The sequence below is a fragment of the Salvelinus fontinalis genome, chromosome 32 (assembly GCF_029448725.1).
Source record: "Salvelinus fontinalis isolate EN_2023a chromosome 32, ASM2944872v1, whole genome shotgun sequence".
NCBI classification, from domain to species: domain Eukaryota; kingdom Metazoa; phylum Chordata; class Actinopteri; order Salmoniformes; family Salmonidae; genus Salvelinus; species Salvelinus fontinalis.
The window spans coordinates 22,852,104-22,867,511 of NC_074696.1; the positions used below are offsets into that span (position 1 = coordinate 22,852,104).

The 15,408-nt window shown below is 41.9% G+C and overlaps 2 protein-coding genes across 2 annotated transcripts in view; both read left to right on the plus strand.

The window, feature by feature from the left end:
- The first annotated feature begins 2,507 nt into the window (after positions 1 to 2,507).
- Positions 2,508 to 5,468, plus strand: LOC129830936 (uncharacterized). The gene is made up of 4 exons (XM_055893791.1): positions 2,508 to 2,589; positions 2,987 to 3,182; positions 3,400 to 3,488; positions 3,599 to 5,468. The coding sequence occupies exons 2-4, from the start codon at positions 3,005 to 3,007 to the stop codon at positions 4,940 to 4,942; spliced, it is 1,611 nt and encodes a 536-aa protein (XP_055749766.1). The 5' UTR covers positions 2,508 to 2,589; positions 2,987 to 3,004; the 3' UTR covers positions 4,943 to 5,468.
- Positions 5,469 to 7,666: 2,198 nt separating this feature from the next.
- The window catches only part of LOC129830938 (unconventional myosin-Ig-like), a gene marked incomplete in the record, with an annotated part of 78,394 nt that continues 70,652 nt past the window's right edge, over positions 7,667 to 15,408 (plus strand). The window contains 8 exon segments of the mRNA XM_055893792.1: positions 7,667 to 7,883; positions 10,084 to 10,292; positions 11,630 to 11,723; positions 12,049 to 12,214; positions 12,884 to 12,937; positions 13,224 to 13,319; positions 14,373 to 14,489; positions 14,937 to 15,143. Of these exon segments, the coding sequence (XP_055749767.1) occupies positions 7,789 to 7,883; positions 10,084 to 10,292; positions 11,630 to 11,723; positions 12,049 to 12,214; positions 12,884 to 12,937; positions 13,224 to 13,319; positions 14,373 to 14,489; positions 14,937 to 15,143 (1,038 nt within the window).

Below are 15,408 nucleotides of genomic sequence, written 5' to 3' on the forward strand. Positions count from 1 at the left end.
ACTAAATTTTTCACAACTCCTGACATTTAATCGTCATAAAAAAATCAGTGTCTTAGATCAGTTAGGATCATCACTTTATTTTAAGAATGTGAAATGTCAGAATAATAGTAGGGATAATGATGTATTTCAGCTTTTATTTCTTTCATCACATTACCAGTGGGTCAGAAGTTTACATACACTCAATTAGTATTTGCTAGCATTGCCTTTAAATTGTTTGACTTGGGTCAAACATTTTGGGTAGCCTTCCACAAGCTTCCCACAATAAGTTGGGTGAATTTTGGCCCATCACTCCTGACAGAGCTGGTGTAACTGAGTCAGGTTTGTAGGCCTCCTTGCTTCCACACGCTTTTTCAGTTTTGCCTTCAAATTTTCTACGATTGAGGTCAGGGCTTTGTGATGGCCACTTTGCTGTTGTTCTGAGATTGATTTGCACTTTTCGCACCAACTTACGTTCATCTCTAGGAGACAGAACGCGTCTCCTTCCTGAGTGGTATGACGGCTGCGTGGTCCCATGGTGTTTATACTCGTGTACTATTGTTTGTACAGACGAACGTTGTACCTTCAGGCGTTTGGAAATTGCTCCCAAGGATGAACCAGACATGTGGAGGTCTACAAATATTTTTATGAGTTCTTGGCTGATTTCTTTTGATTTTCCCATGATGTCAAGCAAAGAGGCACTGAGTTTGAAGGTAGGCCTTGAAACACATCCACAGGTACACCTCCAATTGACTCAAATCATGTCAATTAGCCTATCAGAAGCGTCTAAAACCATTACATCATTTTCTGGAATTTTCCAAGCTGTTTAAAGGCACAGTCAACTTAGTGTATGTAAACTTCTGACACTGGAATTGTAATACAGTGAATTATAAGTGAAATAATCTGTCTGTAAACAATTGTTGGAAAAATGACTTGTGTCATGCACAAAGTAGATGTCCTAACCTACTTGCCAAAACTATAGTTTGGCAACAAGAAATTTGTGGAGTTGTTGAAAAACGAGTTTTAATGACTCCATGCTAAGTATATGTAAACTTCCGACTTCAACTGTAGATTTTCTACTGATATTGTATCATTAAAGACAGTGTGATAGGATTCTATCTTTCTAAATATATAAACTTTCTCGCTTTTGAGTTAAGTCAATCCTAGGACCTCAAACTTGTTAATGGTCAAATGAAATCAAATAGTAATCAGTGATGAAAAAACATCTAATTGTGTGGCTACATTGTTGACTTGATACCATAACTGAAAAGGTCATTTTTTTAAAGCCTCAGAATGTTTAAATAATTATATTACCGTAGGCTTCTCTTGCTTTTCATTATCTGGTAAAACAATATTATATCAATAACACGCAAGCTGTTCAGCAAGGCTTGCTCTGTTGTGGCTCTGAATTGAGATGGTTTGAGGCCCTGCAGTGTCTCCACGCCTAAGTTAGCTAAACCTCAGACATGCTTACACTTAACATGTATCATTGAAGACTATAATAGTCTTTGTATCAATTGTATCAAATCACTATTTGTTTAAAACCCCTAAAACAGGACTGTCTTTGACTTGGTATAATTTGGGCTTCTTGTTTTATTCTTGTACAAATATCCTTCCCAGGAGTTTGGGAGGTAGCCTAGAGGTTAGAGAATTGGACCTAAAACCAAAGGGTTGCTGGTTTGAATCTCGAGTTGGGTGCTAAAAAGTGTTCTGAATTGGTAACTGGCTGCTTGTTTCAGGTGAACTGTTGTGCTTGTGAGCAAGGCACTTATACCCTGACAACATTTGATGTAAAAAGGGCTTTGTAAATACAATTTCATTCAAATGGTGCATATGAACTAGCCAACTAGTGCACTAGTATGCCTCATTTAATCAGGGGTCACCAGCCTTTGACAATTTTGATTTGTTTTGGAATCGACAGGATCTTTTCAAGCAAGATGTAATCCAGCCGAACAAACATGGATCTTGGATACTCTCATCCGATTTTGTCCCATTCAGTTGAACTTCCTTGTTGGTTGATATGGGAAGCTCAGCTTCTTGGATAACCCCATGATTGACATTTGGGTCCAAGACACCAACCCAACAACTTGTACTTGTACAACTTGTACTCAAATAATCAAGAAAAAAACAAAATGAAAAAAACTAAATGTGAATACAAATACAGTTGTTATAAACCATTTATTGTCTTGTCACCGCTCAATGTGTTGAAGGTATGTAAGAAGATGAACCTTGAGTAGACCAATGTACACCTTGCCCTCAGATGGTTGATATAGGCCTACCTGCAGTCTCTTCAACAAAGCTGGATATACTGTATCATTATACCATTTCAAACAGATATTACGATAGTTATTGGTCTCGGTTTATATTTAAAACAGCTTTGAGTGCATTAAACTGCATTGACATGATTCCAACAATGAGAGAATTCGTTTGACAATGTATTATTACAAGGGGTTCAGTACACTACAGAACCCCTGTGAGTAGAAGCATAGTATTTAGTCAAGCAGCGCCCCATAGTGGCCATCGTGAGAAATATGCGCTCCTTTCACTTTCGGTTTTCTCGAAATGCCTAGTGACGAACTTTATTTTGAACGAACGACTACATTAGATAGATAGGTAAGTTTAGGTTCGAATTACACAATTTTTAGGAAAAGGAAAACACAAGACGTTCTGTAAAATGCAAAACTTGCGTCAGTATCTTTGCTATGTGTTTTCTTAGAGGAAAAATGGGTGGAAAATGAGTGGGAAACTTTGACAGGGATTAAAACAACATTGCCAAACAAATAACATTGATTAGGAGAACTTCTTCGTTAACTGACATATCCATAAACAGTTAATTTAATGTAAGAATATATTGCGTTCAATTAAATATTTCGTACTGTCAAAATGCTTACTTTCAGTAACTTTCAGGTTTTCACCTTACATGGCCTTTATTTGCATGACCTGGTCTTTATCTCCATTACTTGCATGATGTGGTTTCAACTTCGGTCACGTTGCTCATCTCTTTCTCCAGTGTTGACAGAATTTCACAATGGAGGGTATAGTCGTGGAGGTTCTTGGCGTCCCCAATATCCTTGCCTCTGATAGAATGGTTGACAAGCTCACTATACACTTCCTGCGACCACGGAACGGTGGAGGAGAGGTGCAGAGAGTGCTGTTTCCATCTGATAGCCCGGGACAGGCCTTTGTCATATTTGAGGAACCAGAAGGTAGGCGGTCTACTGTAACTGATGGCAGGGTAACTTACATATATTCAGTGGCTGAACTAGACATGAAGGGGATCAGGGACAAAAATGTATGCAATGAATATATGTCACAATATTAGTATGTGTTAAAGTAGGCTACTCTTTCCCCCTGAATTTATTGATACATAAAACCACCACAAATACTTGATAATTTCTTTAACCTACCCTCTCTCTTTTGCAGTGGCTGCCCATGTCTCGCGGTTGACCCATGTGTTGAAGGTGGACCAACAACAATTTTGTCTCAAAGTCAGAATAGTTGACAGGCCTGAGGTAGGGAAAAGCCCCCGTCCCTTGTATTACATATCATATTGTCATATTGTTCAAGTGTAATTAAATTCTAATGTTTATCTTGTTTTGTTTTATTTGTGTGTGTATCACAGGTGGACATGCCAGTCAAGGCAACTCTGGATGTGAGTATGTTCCCCAATGACAGAGAGGTGCGGCGACTCCTAGACATCCATGGCTTTAAGGTGAACGAGCTTCAACATGGTCAGCTGCTTGTCCAGGGCTCCTTTCTGAAGCTCAGAGCAGTGAAGGCCCAACTGCAGCAGCTCCTACACCAAGACAACCAGCCCCAATACAACCCTTCCACACCCAGCCTCAGTGGCCATGCCTCTGGGACCTACAAAGCCTCCACCAGGATGCACCACATCAATAGCACCGCAATGCATGCTGGTAACATGAGTCCTATGTATGCTGGGAGCAGGAGTCCTATTTCAGTCAATGGAGAGCGGTTTGCACATGTCCTACAGTCTTCTTCCCCTACCAACTATTCACGGGACTCAGGGTCACCTTGTAGCCTCTCCAGCCCCCCGAGTGGCAACCCATCTCCCAGTCTTCTGGCACCAGGGTATGGAGCCAACGTGACCCACAGGAGGAACACATCTCCCAGCAGGTCTCGCAGTGTGGTCTCCTTCCTAATGGACGCAGATGTGCTCCGATATGCCCAGTGCTTCAGGATAAAGGACATTGATACAATTCTTGGAAGCAACAACATTCAAATGAATGTGCAGCCTAGTGAATGTTCCGATATCAGTTCTGTTAGCCTCGAGGGGAAGAACCCAAAGAGTACTATGGAAAAGCTGCAAGACTATCTCACTACACTCAACTCAACACTACGCACCCAAGAAATCCCACTGGGAACAATCGATCACAACGGGCAGGTTAGAATTAGTAAACTGATTCAGAAGTATAATAGTGTTTATCCTACTGTCCTCGTCGATCAGGTCGGAGATATTCTCCGCCTTGTAGGGCCTTCCAGGGACAGTTATGACATGATGCAGATTCTCTTGGGAAAACCCCTAGAACTTCCACCAGCCGGGCGAACAGGGAGGGCACTGGACAGGGGCTCAAGGGAAAGGAGAAGCCGTTCTCTATCGAGTCTGCCTGTCCCTGTGTCTGCTGCTGTACCAGATTACTCCCCCTCAAAGTACCAGGGTGACTCTGGGCATGGAAGGACTGTACAGAGGGCTGGAAGCCCAGTACCCTATACATCCACCCCCAGTCACAGGGGAAGAAGTCACTCTGATTCACAGGAGAAAGTAAAGGAGCAGAGAGTAACACAGAGGGACGTCTCGAGGCGAGGAAGGGAGGATGATATGGTAGGGCCCTCTGCTGGAGCTCAGATGCCAGTGACGAAAAAGAAGTCATTACTTACCAAAATTCCTACAAACAAAGCAGGTTGGAAGGATATGCTATCAGGGAAAAAAAAGAAAAAGCCATAACAAGTCACTAGTTTAGATTCTGACACCTATAATACAATTGGCTTTAGCTGTTTATTTCTTGAATATGTTATATGTCATGTGGGGCAAAATGTTCAGTACACTTTGGCTTAGGCAAATTGATTGACAGATTCTAATATGTTCTTTCTTATGGTCTGATTTTAAACTATTATTGTAAATAAATGTGGTTGATTTTCTTTATATTTATTGAGGGTTCAAGAGTATGACAAATGTATTATATTTGTAAATCTTTTTTTGTTGCTGTGATATTTGTTGTTATTTTCATTGTGTTTGAGACTAAACCACTATCGAAAGGTTTTGTACAAAATATGCAAATGAAAATGCAATTCGTTTCTGGAGTAGACTTTCAATGTAGCCTAATGATTAATCATAATCTCTCTGTGTTGATTATTTGGAACAATTTGCCTATTCTGGGATGATCTCATTCAATCACTTGTGGAAACTGTCATGGAATGTGTTCATTTAAATTCTTCACATAGATTAAAATCAACATATTCTCACTTTAGAATTGTCGTTGACTCCACATTCCACTTAATTCTGTTACTATGTCAGTCTGCCTCTATGCTTTTGCCTTAGTATCTGGTTGTGTGCTTCTTGTCAGACTGATTCTGAGTGTGTAACTTCTGGACTCAGAGTGTCATGTTGTGTGATGATGGAGCCAGAAGCAGATGAGAGAGGAAGTGCTCACAGAGGAAGCCCCCCCCCCCCCTCTCTACACAGGATGTGAGGCGGCCCCACGCAGTCGACATGACAGAACACAAGGCACACTGACAGAGGAAGTGCTGATCAGAGATAAGCAGGTTAGGAGGGGGTGAGTGGTAGTGCAGTCTATGGAATGATACTTATGATGTAATGGGGCATGTTCTTAATATTATGAAAAAACATTAAGAACACCTTCCTAATATTGACTTGCAACTCCCCTTTTGCCCTCAGAACAGCTTCAATTCGTTGGGCGTGGACTGCAAGGTGTCGAAAGCGTTCCACAGGGATTCTGGCCCATGTTGACTCCTGCAGTGTTGCAGTTCTTGACACACATACAAAATCCATGTCTCAATTGTCTCGAGGCATAAAAATCTTTAACCTGTCCCCCCCTTCATCTACACTGATTGAAGTGGTTTTAACAAGTGACGTCAATAAGGGATCATACTGTAGGGTTCACCTGGATAATCATAATGTTTTGTACACTCAGACAATTCAGTTTTTTCCCCCCAATTATTGGCAAAAGAGCTAATCTGATTGTTAAAAAATACTGTTAGTGGAAAAATAGAATGAGGCTGCCTTTGTAAACGCAGCTTTAGAGAAGCAAAAACCACTCCTAGCCAATGAGTGCTATGAGGTTTTATGTTGAGGTCCATTACCTCATCATACACTGTTTCCCAAACAACGTTGGTTCACACGTTGTAGAAAAACAAATGACTCATCTTCAAATGTAAGATGTTGACTAAGGCTGCTACTCAGAGGCTGACAGAAGTACACTGACTGAAATGTCAGAAAATTGATTTGTTTGTTATCTACATTTTATTATTTGGCAGTATTGACAAAGACTGAATCCCTCTTTGTCCTCTCATACACTGATGCCACCCCCACACAATGTATCACCATCCTTTTCCAGAGGTTGGTAGAAGACTGCTCTTTCTACGTTCTGACTCATGTCTGGAGACAGATTACCTGTTCTGCATTGGGAAATACCATACTGTTGAAACAGAGTGGAAATCTTGGTCTTAAATGGATGGTTGTCTACACAGGAATCGGTCAATCCCGCAATTTTTACAGAAATAATTTGCCTTCAATTATGATGTGGTTTAATGTCTGATAAGGATGAGCCTGATGTCTAGCTCATGACAAACCCCAGGGATGCTGCTGTGGAGTCAGAAGCAGGAAATGCCCTGATCCTTCCCAGGAGATAAGGGAACGTTGTTCCCAAATTTACAGCAGCTTTACAGGATGAATTGTACATGGTTGGCAGTGGAGAGAGCCTATGTGTCTGTTCTGTTTTTATTTTCTGTCAAATATGTGAAGTCTTAACTGAAAAAAAGAGGCATGCAAAGGGAGAGGCTGAAAGACAGAGAGAGTGAGAGAGCTCGAAAGATGGAGATGCATGCAAAGGATGGCGGAAAGAGAGAAAGCAACAGTGAGAGGGAGAGCCTGAGAGAGATTCTGCAATGGTTCACTCACTGTGGTCTGTCTCCCACGGAAACAAGGAGGTCTGGAGGCCTGTGGCAGGAAGAGGAGGATGCAGAAGTGCTGTATGTATTTAATGATAGCTCTTCTCTGTCCCGTTATGTATATTATATATACCCGCAACAAACACAACACACACACTCACTCTCCCACTGGGCACAGACATCAACTAAACATCTATTCCATGTTGGTTCAATGTAACAATGTTGATTCAACCAGTGTGTGCCTCCAGCTCTCTCACTCTCTCTCTCTCTCTCTCACACACACACACACACACGCATGCACACACACACACACACACACACACACACACACACACACACACACACACACACACACACACACACACACACACACACACACACACACACACACACACACACACACACACACACACACACACAAACTCACATACACACACCACTGAGAGGATGACGTGCTGCAGCATGCCGACCACAGCCCCCAGTGACTTGACTAAGCAGCACACCATCCCAGAATCCACCACACTACAAAAGAACAGACTTACGCCACACCCACAGCACGCCACCGGGCCCCAGCAGCACTAGTCTGCCTGCCTTCACTTCTCTCTCTTCTCTCTTCAGTCCTTGTTCGTTCCTTCCTCTCTGTTTATCTGTCTGTCCGTTAGGATGGCGGAGCTGGAGGGTCTGGAGTTTGGGAAGTCGGATTTTGTCCTTCTGGATGAGGTGAACATGGAGCAGTTTATGGAGAATCTGAAGTTAAGGTAAGTCCTGATTGTAGAGTCTCCTCTGGAAGAGATGAGGTAGAGGGGAGGAGAAAGCAGCTGTCTGTAACACAGGGATGGAGATGAAGCTGTCATGGGGACACCTACGGATGACTTTGTGGGCCCTTAAATCTTGTAGATGTATCTGTTATCTCAAACTGTCTGGTTGTGTGCTTGTAGGGTTGTGATGTCACAGCTTGATATTTGAGAGCTCTGTTGTCAGAGAGTGTGTACTCATCAGCCTCACAACAATGGCAACTTTTCAGGGCCTCTCTTATAGGAGTGTTATAAACTCTTTGTTTGTACGAGAACCACGGTGAAGAAGTTGACTTGTAGAGAACGTGAGAGAGAGACAGGAAAAGGAGAAGGATGAGTCATTTCTGGTTTGACTTTCCCGCCCACCTTCAGTGGTTGCGATATGAACTTGTGTGTCCAGCTAGTTGCTATCACCATAGAAACGGTCACATAAATAGATGCATTGTAAGTCAAGAATACGTCATCAACCCATTGGTCAAGACCTGAGTCTAAACTCGTTTTGTTTGACTTCACACTTACGGGAACTACTTTCCTGTAAAAGCCCACCCTTTCTGATTGGTTTTCTCAGTGACGTATTCTGTTGAGTTTAAGTGAATCAGGTGACCTTTTTTTCCTCTATTTTGGGTGTGGTGTGACTGACTGCATCTGCTGTTAAATTCACCCTTCTCAGCATCTCTCCATTCCAACATTTGTCAGACAGCACAGCTCTCTCTCTCTCTCGCTTTTATCTCTCAAGTTTGGTAACGTCGTGACATGCCCTTCTCTTGAGACAGTATTGAGAAACCACATAGCACCACATCTTTAGAATCCAGTGGAAGCCTAGGAGTTAGAGTAGAATATCACTCAAGAATTTACAGTGGTCAAACATGTCAATTATTTATTTTGTAGATCTTATACAGCTCACAGATTCTTAGCAAATGGACACTAGTTTCATATCACTTTTCTCATCATAGTCCACAGGTGCATTTGAGATGGCATCCTATTCCCTTTCCTATATTGTGGGTCAAAATTAGTGCACTTTAGGGAATAAATAGGAAATAGGATCCCGTTTCACATGTAGCCCATGTGTTTTAGTCAGGCCTTTGCCCTAGAAGGTAAGCTAGGTAATGCATGCAACAATTCTTATTCCTTGAAGCTCCCATTCATTTGATCATGCACTGCCTGACCAGACTTGCCCCATGGCAATGTCTGGAGAAACATTCAGGGCCACTTGATGTTAGATAGGAATTTATAAAATAAAGCTTTCCTGTAATATTGCCCATCAAGATATTTTTAGGATCAGTCATTGTCACTTCCTGGTCTTAGTATAATCTAATATACACTGTAAATTACTGTTTGTGCCCATGTTTGTATCACAGGTTGTGACATTTACAGTATTTTTGGTTTAGAAGCAAATAGAGCTGATTAATGATTTCATGCATATTGTATTTTTACACATAGAAAGAGACAATTCTGTGTAATTTCAGCAGAATAGGTGCCACAACAAGTCAAACCAATACCCAGGAAGGTAAAACAAGGTGAAGGAAGTGACACCTCTTGTGGGTTGTCACTAGTTATCACAGCCACAAAGTCACAATTATGTCTTTACTCCACCCATTAAACCTAACTCTAACCTTAACTGCACTGCTGTTGAAACTGACTTTATGGCTGAGTTATCTAGTGGAAACCCCTCTTGAGCCATAATTTGTACATACTTCCTCTTCTCACTTCCCACCTGTGTCACTTCCTGTCCTTTGGGGCGTGTTCTCTTGAGGGTGAGAGGTTTGACTAGGTGCAAAAATATGTTGTCGTTTTTATGTCAGGGTGTTTCTCTGTCAGGGTGTTTCTCTGTAAAATAGGTTATCTAATGTCTATGTAAACATCTCTCTCTCTGGTGTTGATGGGGTGGAGACTTAGATACTGACTGTTGAATGTGGTGTGGGTATTTGTAGGCTATTTATAGCCTATATAAGCATTGCTGTGACAAAAACTATTATGGTCCCCCTTGTTACAGCGTTATTATCAGGAGTTGGCTGTTTCATATCAAAATTATGTTTCTGTTGTGGACATTGATACTTGGACAATTTTCATGCTACATGAAGACATTACATAAAAATATAAAACCATACTTCAAAAACTACAATAAATTCAACTCTGTCTCTGTGTTTGTCTGTGTGCCTGGCAGGTTTGAGAAAGCCCGTATCTACACCTTCATAGGTGAGGTGGTGGTGTCAGTCAATCCCTACAAACAGATGGACATCTACGGTAAAGAGGCCATCGACGCGTACCGTGGCCGGGAGCTGTACGAGAACCCACCCCACCTGTACGCTGTGGCCGACGCTGCGTACAAGGCCATGAAGAGACGGGCCAAAGACACCTGCATCGTCATATCAGGTCTGTCTCAGACTCCAGTCTCCTAGTCTTTCTTTCATTCATTCATTCCATCTCATACTCCAACCATCATCTTTTACCTAGTTTACCACAGTCCGGCTTAGCTTGTTTGACTCACACCTTGCTGGTTTCTGAGCAGGTCAGAAGGCATGGTGCATGAATCGTTTTTTAACTGGCTATGTCCTGTTGCCTTCATATAAAAAAGAGGACAGTTTTGTTGATTTATGTATGTAATATTTCTAAGGGCACTATCATGTGATGGAATTGCTTCCTGGTGTATACAGTAGCACCCAGTTATCAATAGTTTACTGAGGGAAGTAGAACTGAGCAGGGTCCCTAATCTATTCACAGTCTGTCCTGTTGCAGACCCCATCATGCCACTCTGTGTGTCTATGAGGTTTTCTTGTTTGAGCAAAAGTCTGTCCTCCGTCCTCTCTCCATGACCCGGAAACCGATATGTGGTTGTGTGGTCGAGGAGTGTGTCAATTCGTTAGCAGGCAAATGGAAGACAGTCCTCCCCTCCTCGATAGCGTCCTTTTGGCGAGGAAGCACAAGTGTACTGTATCCTACGAGTCCTACACTTATGAGTCCTTCGCGGAAGAGTTTTGAAATCTGCCACACCCCCTTTGAATCAGCTGTTGTTGTCTCGAAGGAGAAAAGCATGAACACATTTAAAAATGATCTGCTACTTATCCTTTTATCTATAAAATGTCTTACACAACTAGCTACATTTGTTTTTATCACTTTATAATTTTGGGGGGGGATTCCACCCTGTAAACGTAATTTGCCTGATGACGTGCGATTGAAGAAGGGGAGTCTCATTTCCTACCAGCACATTTTCATCTTGTTTCCCTCTCTTCGCCACCTCTCCTCGATTACTTTTGATCTTTTTTAAAAGGAGGCCAGAGAGGACGGAGGAGAGAGGACACAGCTGTAATTGAGAAAAGGCGAATGTCTACAGTTTCTGAGTGTTCTCAGTTCCTCACTTCCTCCAGGATGCTTATTAGTCTTCACTGTTGCTGCAATGGTCTTTTCTTAGTTGCACTAGCTCATAATGTCCTGTTTCCTCATCTGCTGTGTGTAGCAGGCTACTTTACGGTCATAGAAAGAGGAATAGAGTCATGTTGATTGGTGACTGACAGTCAATAACTACTTCAAGAAGATTCATGCCATAAATACGCTTCAGTTTACCATGTATGATCTCATATCGTAGAAGAAAAAATATACTGTATGTCTACTAATATATCCAGTATCTGTGGTAAAATACTCAAGTAATGTACATGTACTGCTATACGTGAGTTGCTTTTTTTTTATTAATGGTCTGTGTCTGTGTGTCCCAGGTGAGAGTGGAGCGGGAAAGACAGAGGCTAGCAAGTACATCATGCAGTACATCGCAGCTATTACCAACCCCAGCCAGAGAGCAGAGGTTGAGAGGTGAGTCATCAGTGTCAAATGCTCTCCTCTCCCAGTTAAATAACTACATCTTAGACTGGGTTAGAGTACAGGTTCTGATTCTGAAAGGAACTTCAGTATATTGCATTTAGTCTTATGCATCAGGCTTCCTCCCTAACCTCAGAAGTACAATAGCCCAGAGACAAGGTTATATTGTGTCAGTCTCAATGTCATAGACACAAATTCACAATTGAAGGGTGGAAAGGACTTCCAATTCGCCTCTTTTTCTCTTCCTCTCCTCTCACTCTTTGGGCCACATTGTCACCTGATAGTATCAATGATGACCTCCCTCTCCTCTGTGACACAGTGTGAAGAACGTTCTGCTGAAGTCCAACTGTGTGCTGGAGGCCTTCGGTAACGCCAAGACCAACCGCAACGACAACTCCAGCCGCTTCGGCAAGTACATGGACATCAACTTCAACTTCAACGGCGACCCCACCGGCGGACATATTAACAACTACCTGCTGGAGAAGGTAAGAGCAATATGATTACATAGGATAGAGAGAGACATACAGTGATTGGCGCTTGAAGTGAGGGGAAGGACTTAACAGATAGGCGGGGAGATTTGATTGGATGGTTTGAACAGAAGTCGTATTTATAGGCCAAGTTTCTCAGACACTGATTAAGCCTTGTCCTGGACTACAAACAGAGATTGAACATGCTTTTTAGTGAAGGAGTATATAATAGTGAAGGAATATACTTAATATGTGTCTGTGTCCATAGTCTTCTTTTGAAAAGCTATCCACTTTCTGGTCTTCATTTCGTGGTGGAACATACATGTCTGATTAAGGTGGTGAAGCAGAGAGAGTGAGAGAGTGGGTCCGGGAATAGAAATGCCTGTGAATTACACCCTGTTCTGTTCTGGTTCTGTTGAATGATAATGAAGGGCTCGCTGTTTTTATCCTTTCTATGAGCTAGCCTATCACACCACCTGACACAGTGGGGCTGTGTGAACGACGGTGTCATCCATTCTCACTGCACAGACGCAACCTTACTAACTGCGGATCAGTGAACTGTCTGAACCCCGCTCTTCTGTCTTGTATTGGGAGTTATGTGGTTGGTTAAACTTGCGGCCTGTGTGTATGTGTTTGTGTGTGTATGTGTGTGAGTTCATGTATTTTTCTCTGTTCCCACATGCAAAGTCAAGGGTTGTTCAGCAGCAGGGAGGAGAGAGGAACTTTCACTCCTTCTATCAGGTAAATATAGACCTTTACTGGTCAAACGTATGCACACATGACTGTAAGTCACTTCGGATAAAAGCGTCTGCTAAATGGCATATATTGTTAAAATAAAGTCATAAGTATGATTAAGAATGGCTTAATGCTGTGTGGATCAGGACATGTTTGGCTGGATCAGGAAAAGGAATGGGTGGAAAAGGCTATTTTGATTCGTTCTATTACAGATTAATAATTTGTAATGAATGTTTCCACATTTTCCCAATTCAACTTCTCTACTGTACTGTATGTGTGTGTATTCCCACAGTTACTGCGTGGAGGCTCAGAGGAAATGCTGGGGTCACTTCACCTCCAGAATGACCCTGTCAACTATGTGTATACCAGAGAAGGAGCTGCCTCCACTGTGAGTTTTCCTTCACTCTTCTACAGTAGTTCCACAACCTTACCATGACATTGGGTGCTGGATAAAACGCATAGACACTCAACACTAATTTGTGAATACAGTGTTTCCACCTGTCTCTAAGAAAGGAAAGCAACGTAAAGTAAAGTAGAATAACGTTAAGTAACCTAGGGTAAAGTAAAGTAACGTAAAGTAAAATAGAATGACGTTAAATAATCTAGGGTAAAGTAAAGTAGAATTAACGTTAAATAATCTAGGGTAAAGTAAAGTAACGTAAAGTAAAATAGAATGACTGTAACGATAATCGTCTGGAGAAGGAGAGGAGGACCAAAGTGCAGTGTGGTACGTATCCATAATACTTTTAATCAAAATGAATACACGAACAAAAACAACAAAACGACCAACGAAACGAACAGTTCTGACAGGTGCAACAAACACTAACCAGAAAATAACCACCCACAAACACAAGTGGGAAAACAGGCTACCTAAGTATGGCTCTCAATCAGAGACAACGATAGACAGCTGCCTCTGATTGAGAACCATACCAGGCCAAACACATAGAAATAGAAAACCTAGACCTACAACATAGAATATCCACCCACATCACACCCTGACCAAACTAAAAATGGAAACATAAAAAGCAATCTACGGTCACCGCGTGACAATGACGTTAAATAATCTAGGGTAAAGTAACGTAAAGTAAAGTAGAATTAACGTTAAATAATCTAGGGTAAAGTAAAGTAACGTAAAGTAAAATAGAATGACGTTAAATAATCTAGGGTAAAGTAACGTAAAGTAAAGTACAATAATGTTAAATAACCTAGGGTAAAGTAATGTTAGGTAAAGTAGAATAACGTTAAATAACCTAGGGTAAAGTAATGTTAGGTAAAGTAGAATAACGTTAAATAACCTAGGGTAAAGTAATGTTAGGTAAAGTAGAATAACGTTAAATAACCTAGGGTAAAGTAACATAAAGTAAGGTAACCTAACGTAAAGTTAAGTAAAGAGTAGTAAATACTGTTGTAGTCTGTAATTTACCTCTCTCTTTCTCTGTAGACATCCAACAATGACCGGTCCAGTCACAGGGCTGTGCTGAGTGCCCTGCAGGTGATTGGCTTCTCAGAGGAGGAGATCGCCTCCATCTACAGGATCCTGGGGACCATCCTCATCCTGGTAGCTTGTATTCAGTATATTCTTGGTCACATTTCTATTGGCCATACATACCAAATGATACCTGAATGGTCCAATGCAACTAAAGTAGCATGTTGGTTACTTACATTATTGGTGCCCATCTCTAAACTAAGAGCTAGTGTTCATGGTGCAGACAGAGATTGATTTGATTCATTAGGATCCCCATATTTAAAAACATTAACATGTAGTGTGTGTGTGTGTGTGTGTGTGTGTGTGTGTGTGTGTGTGTGCATCTATCAGTTACACATACTTGTCAGATGATACACAGACGAAGGAACATTTAATATCCTGGTTGGAAACCATATTATTTCTTAGTACATATCTTGCAATTTACTTGTGAAATTTAAGTTCAACCCTGTGATCTATGATTTATACCAAATCCAGTTTTATAGTACTAGGATCATGAACTGTGTTCCTGCCACTCCCCAGGGCAACCTGCAGTTCGAGACAGACAGTGAGAGTGTCCAGGTGGTGGGTTCTGAGGCTGTGAGTCACATCGCTGGGCTGACCACCACAGAGCCAGACAACGTGACTAAGAGCCTGCTGTACCGCACTGTGGCCACCGGGGGCGGAGAGGTCATAGAGAAGGGACACACTGAAAAGGAGGCCTGCTTCGGCCGGGACGCTTTCGCCAAGGTACTGGGCTGGTCACTATTAGCACAGCAAGACTTGTTGTCTTCATAAATGACAAATCCCATCAATGTTGACTCATTATTGTGTACTGCATAAACTCTCTCTTTCGTTCTCTCTCTCTCTCTCTCTCTCTCTCTCTCTCTCTCTCTCTCTCTCTCTCTCTCTCACTCTCTCTCTTTCGTTCTCTCTCTTTCTTTCTCTCACTCTCTCTCTCTCACTCACTTTCTTTCTTTCTCTCTCTCTCTCGCTCTCTCTCTCTCTCTCTCTC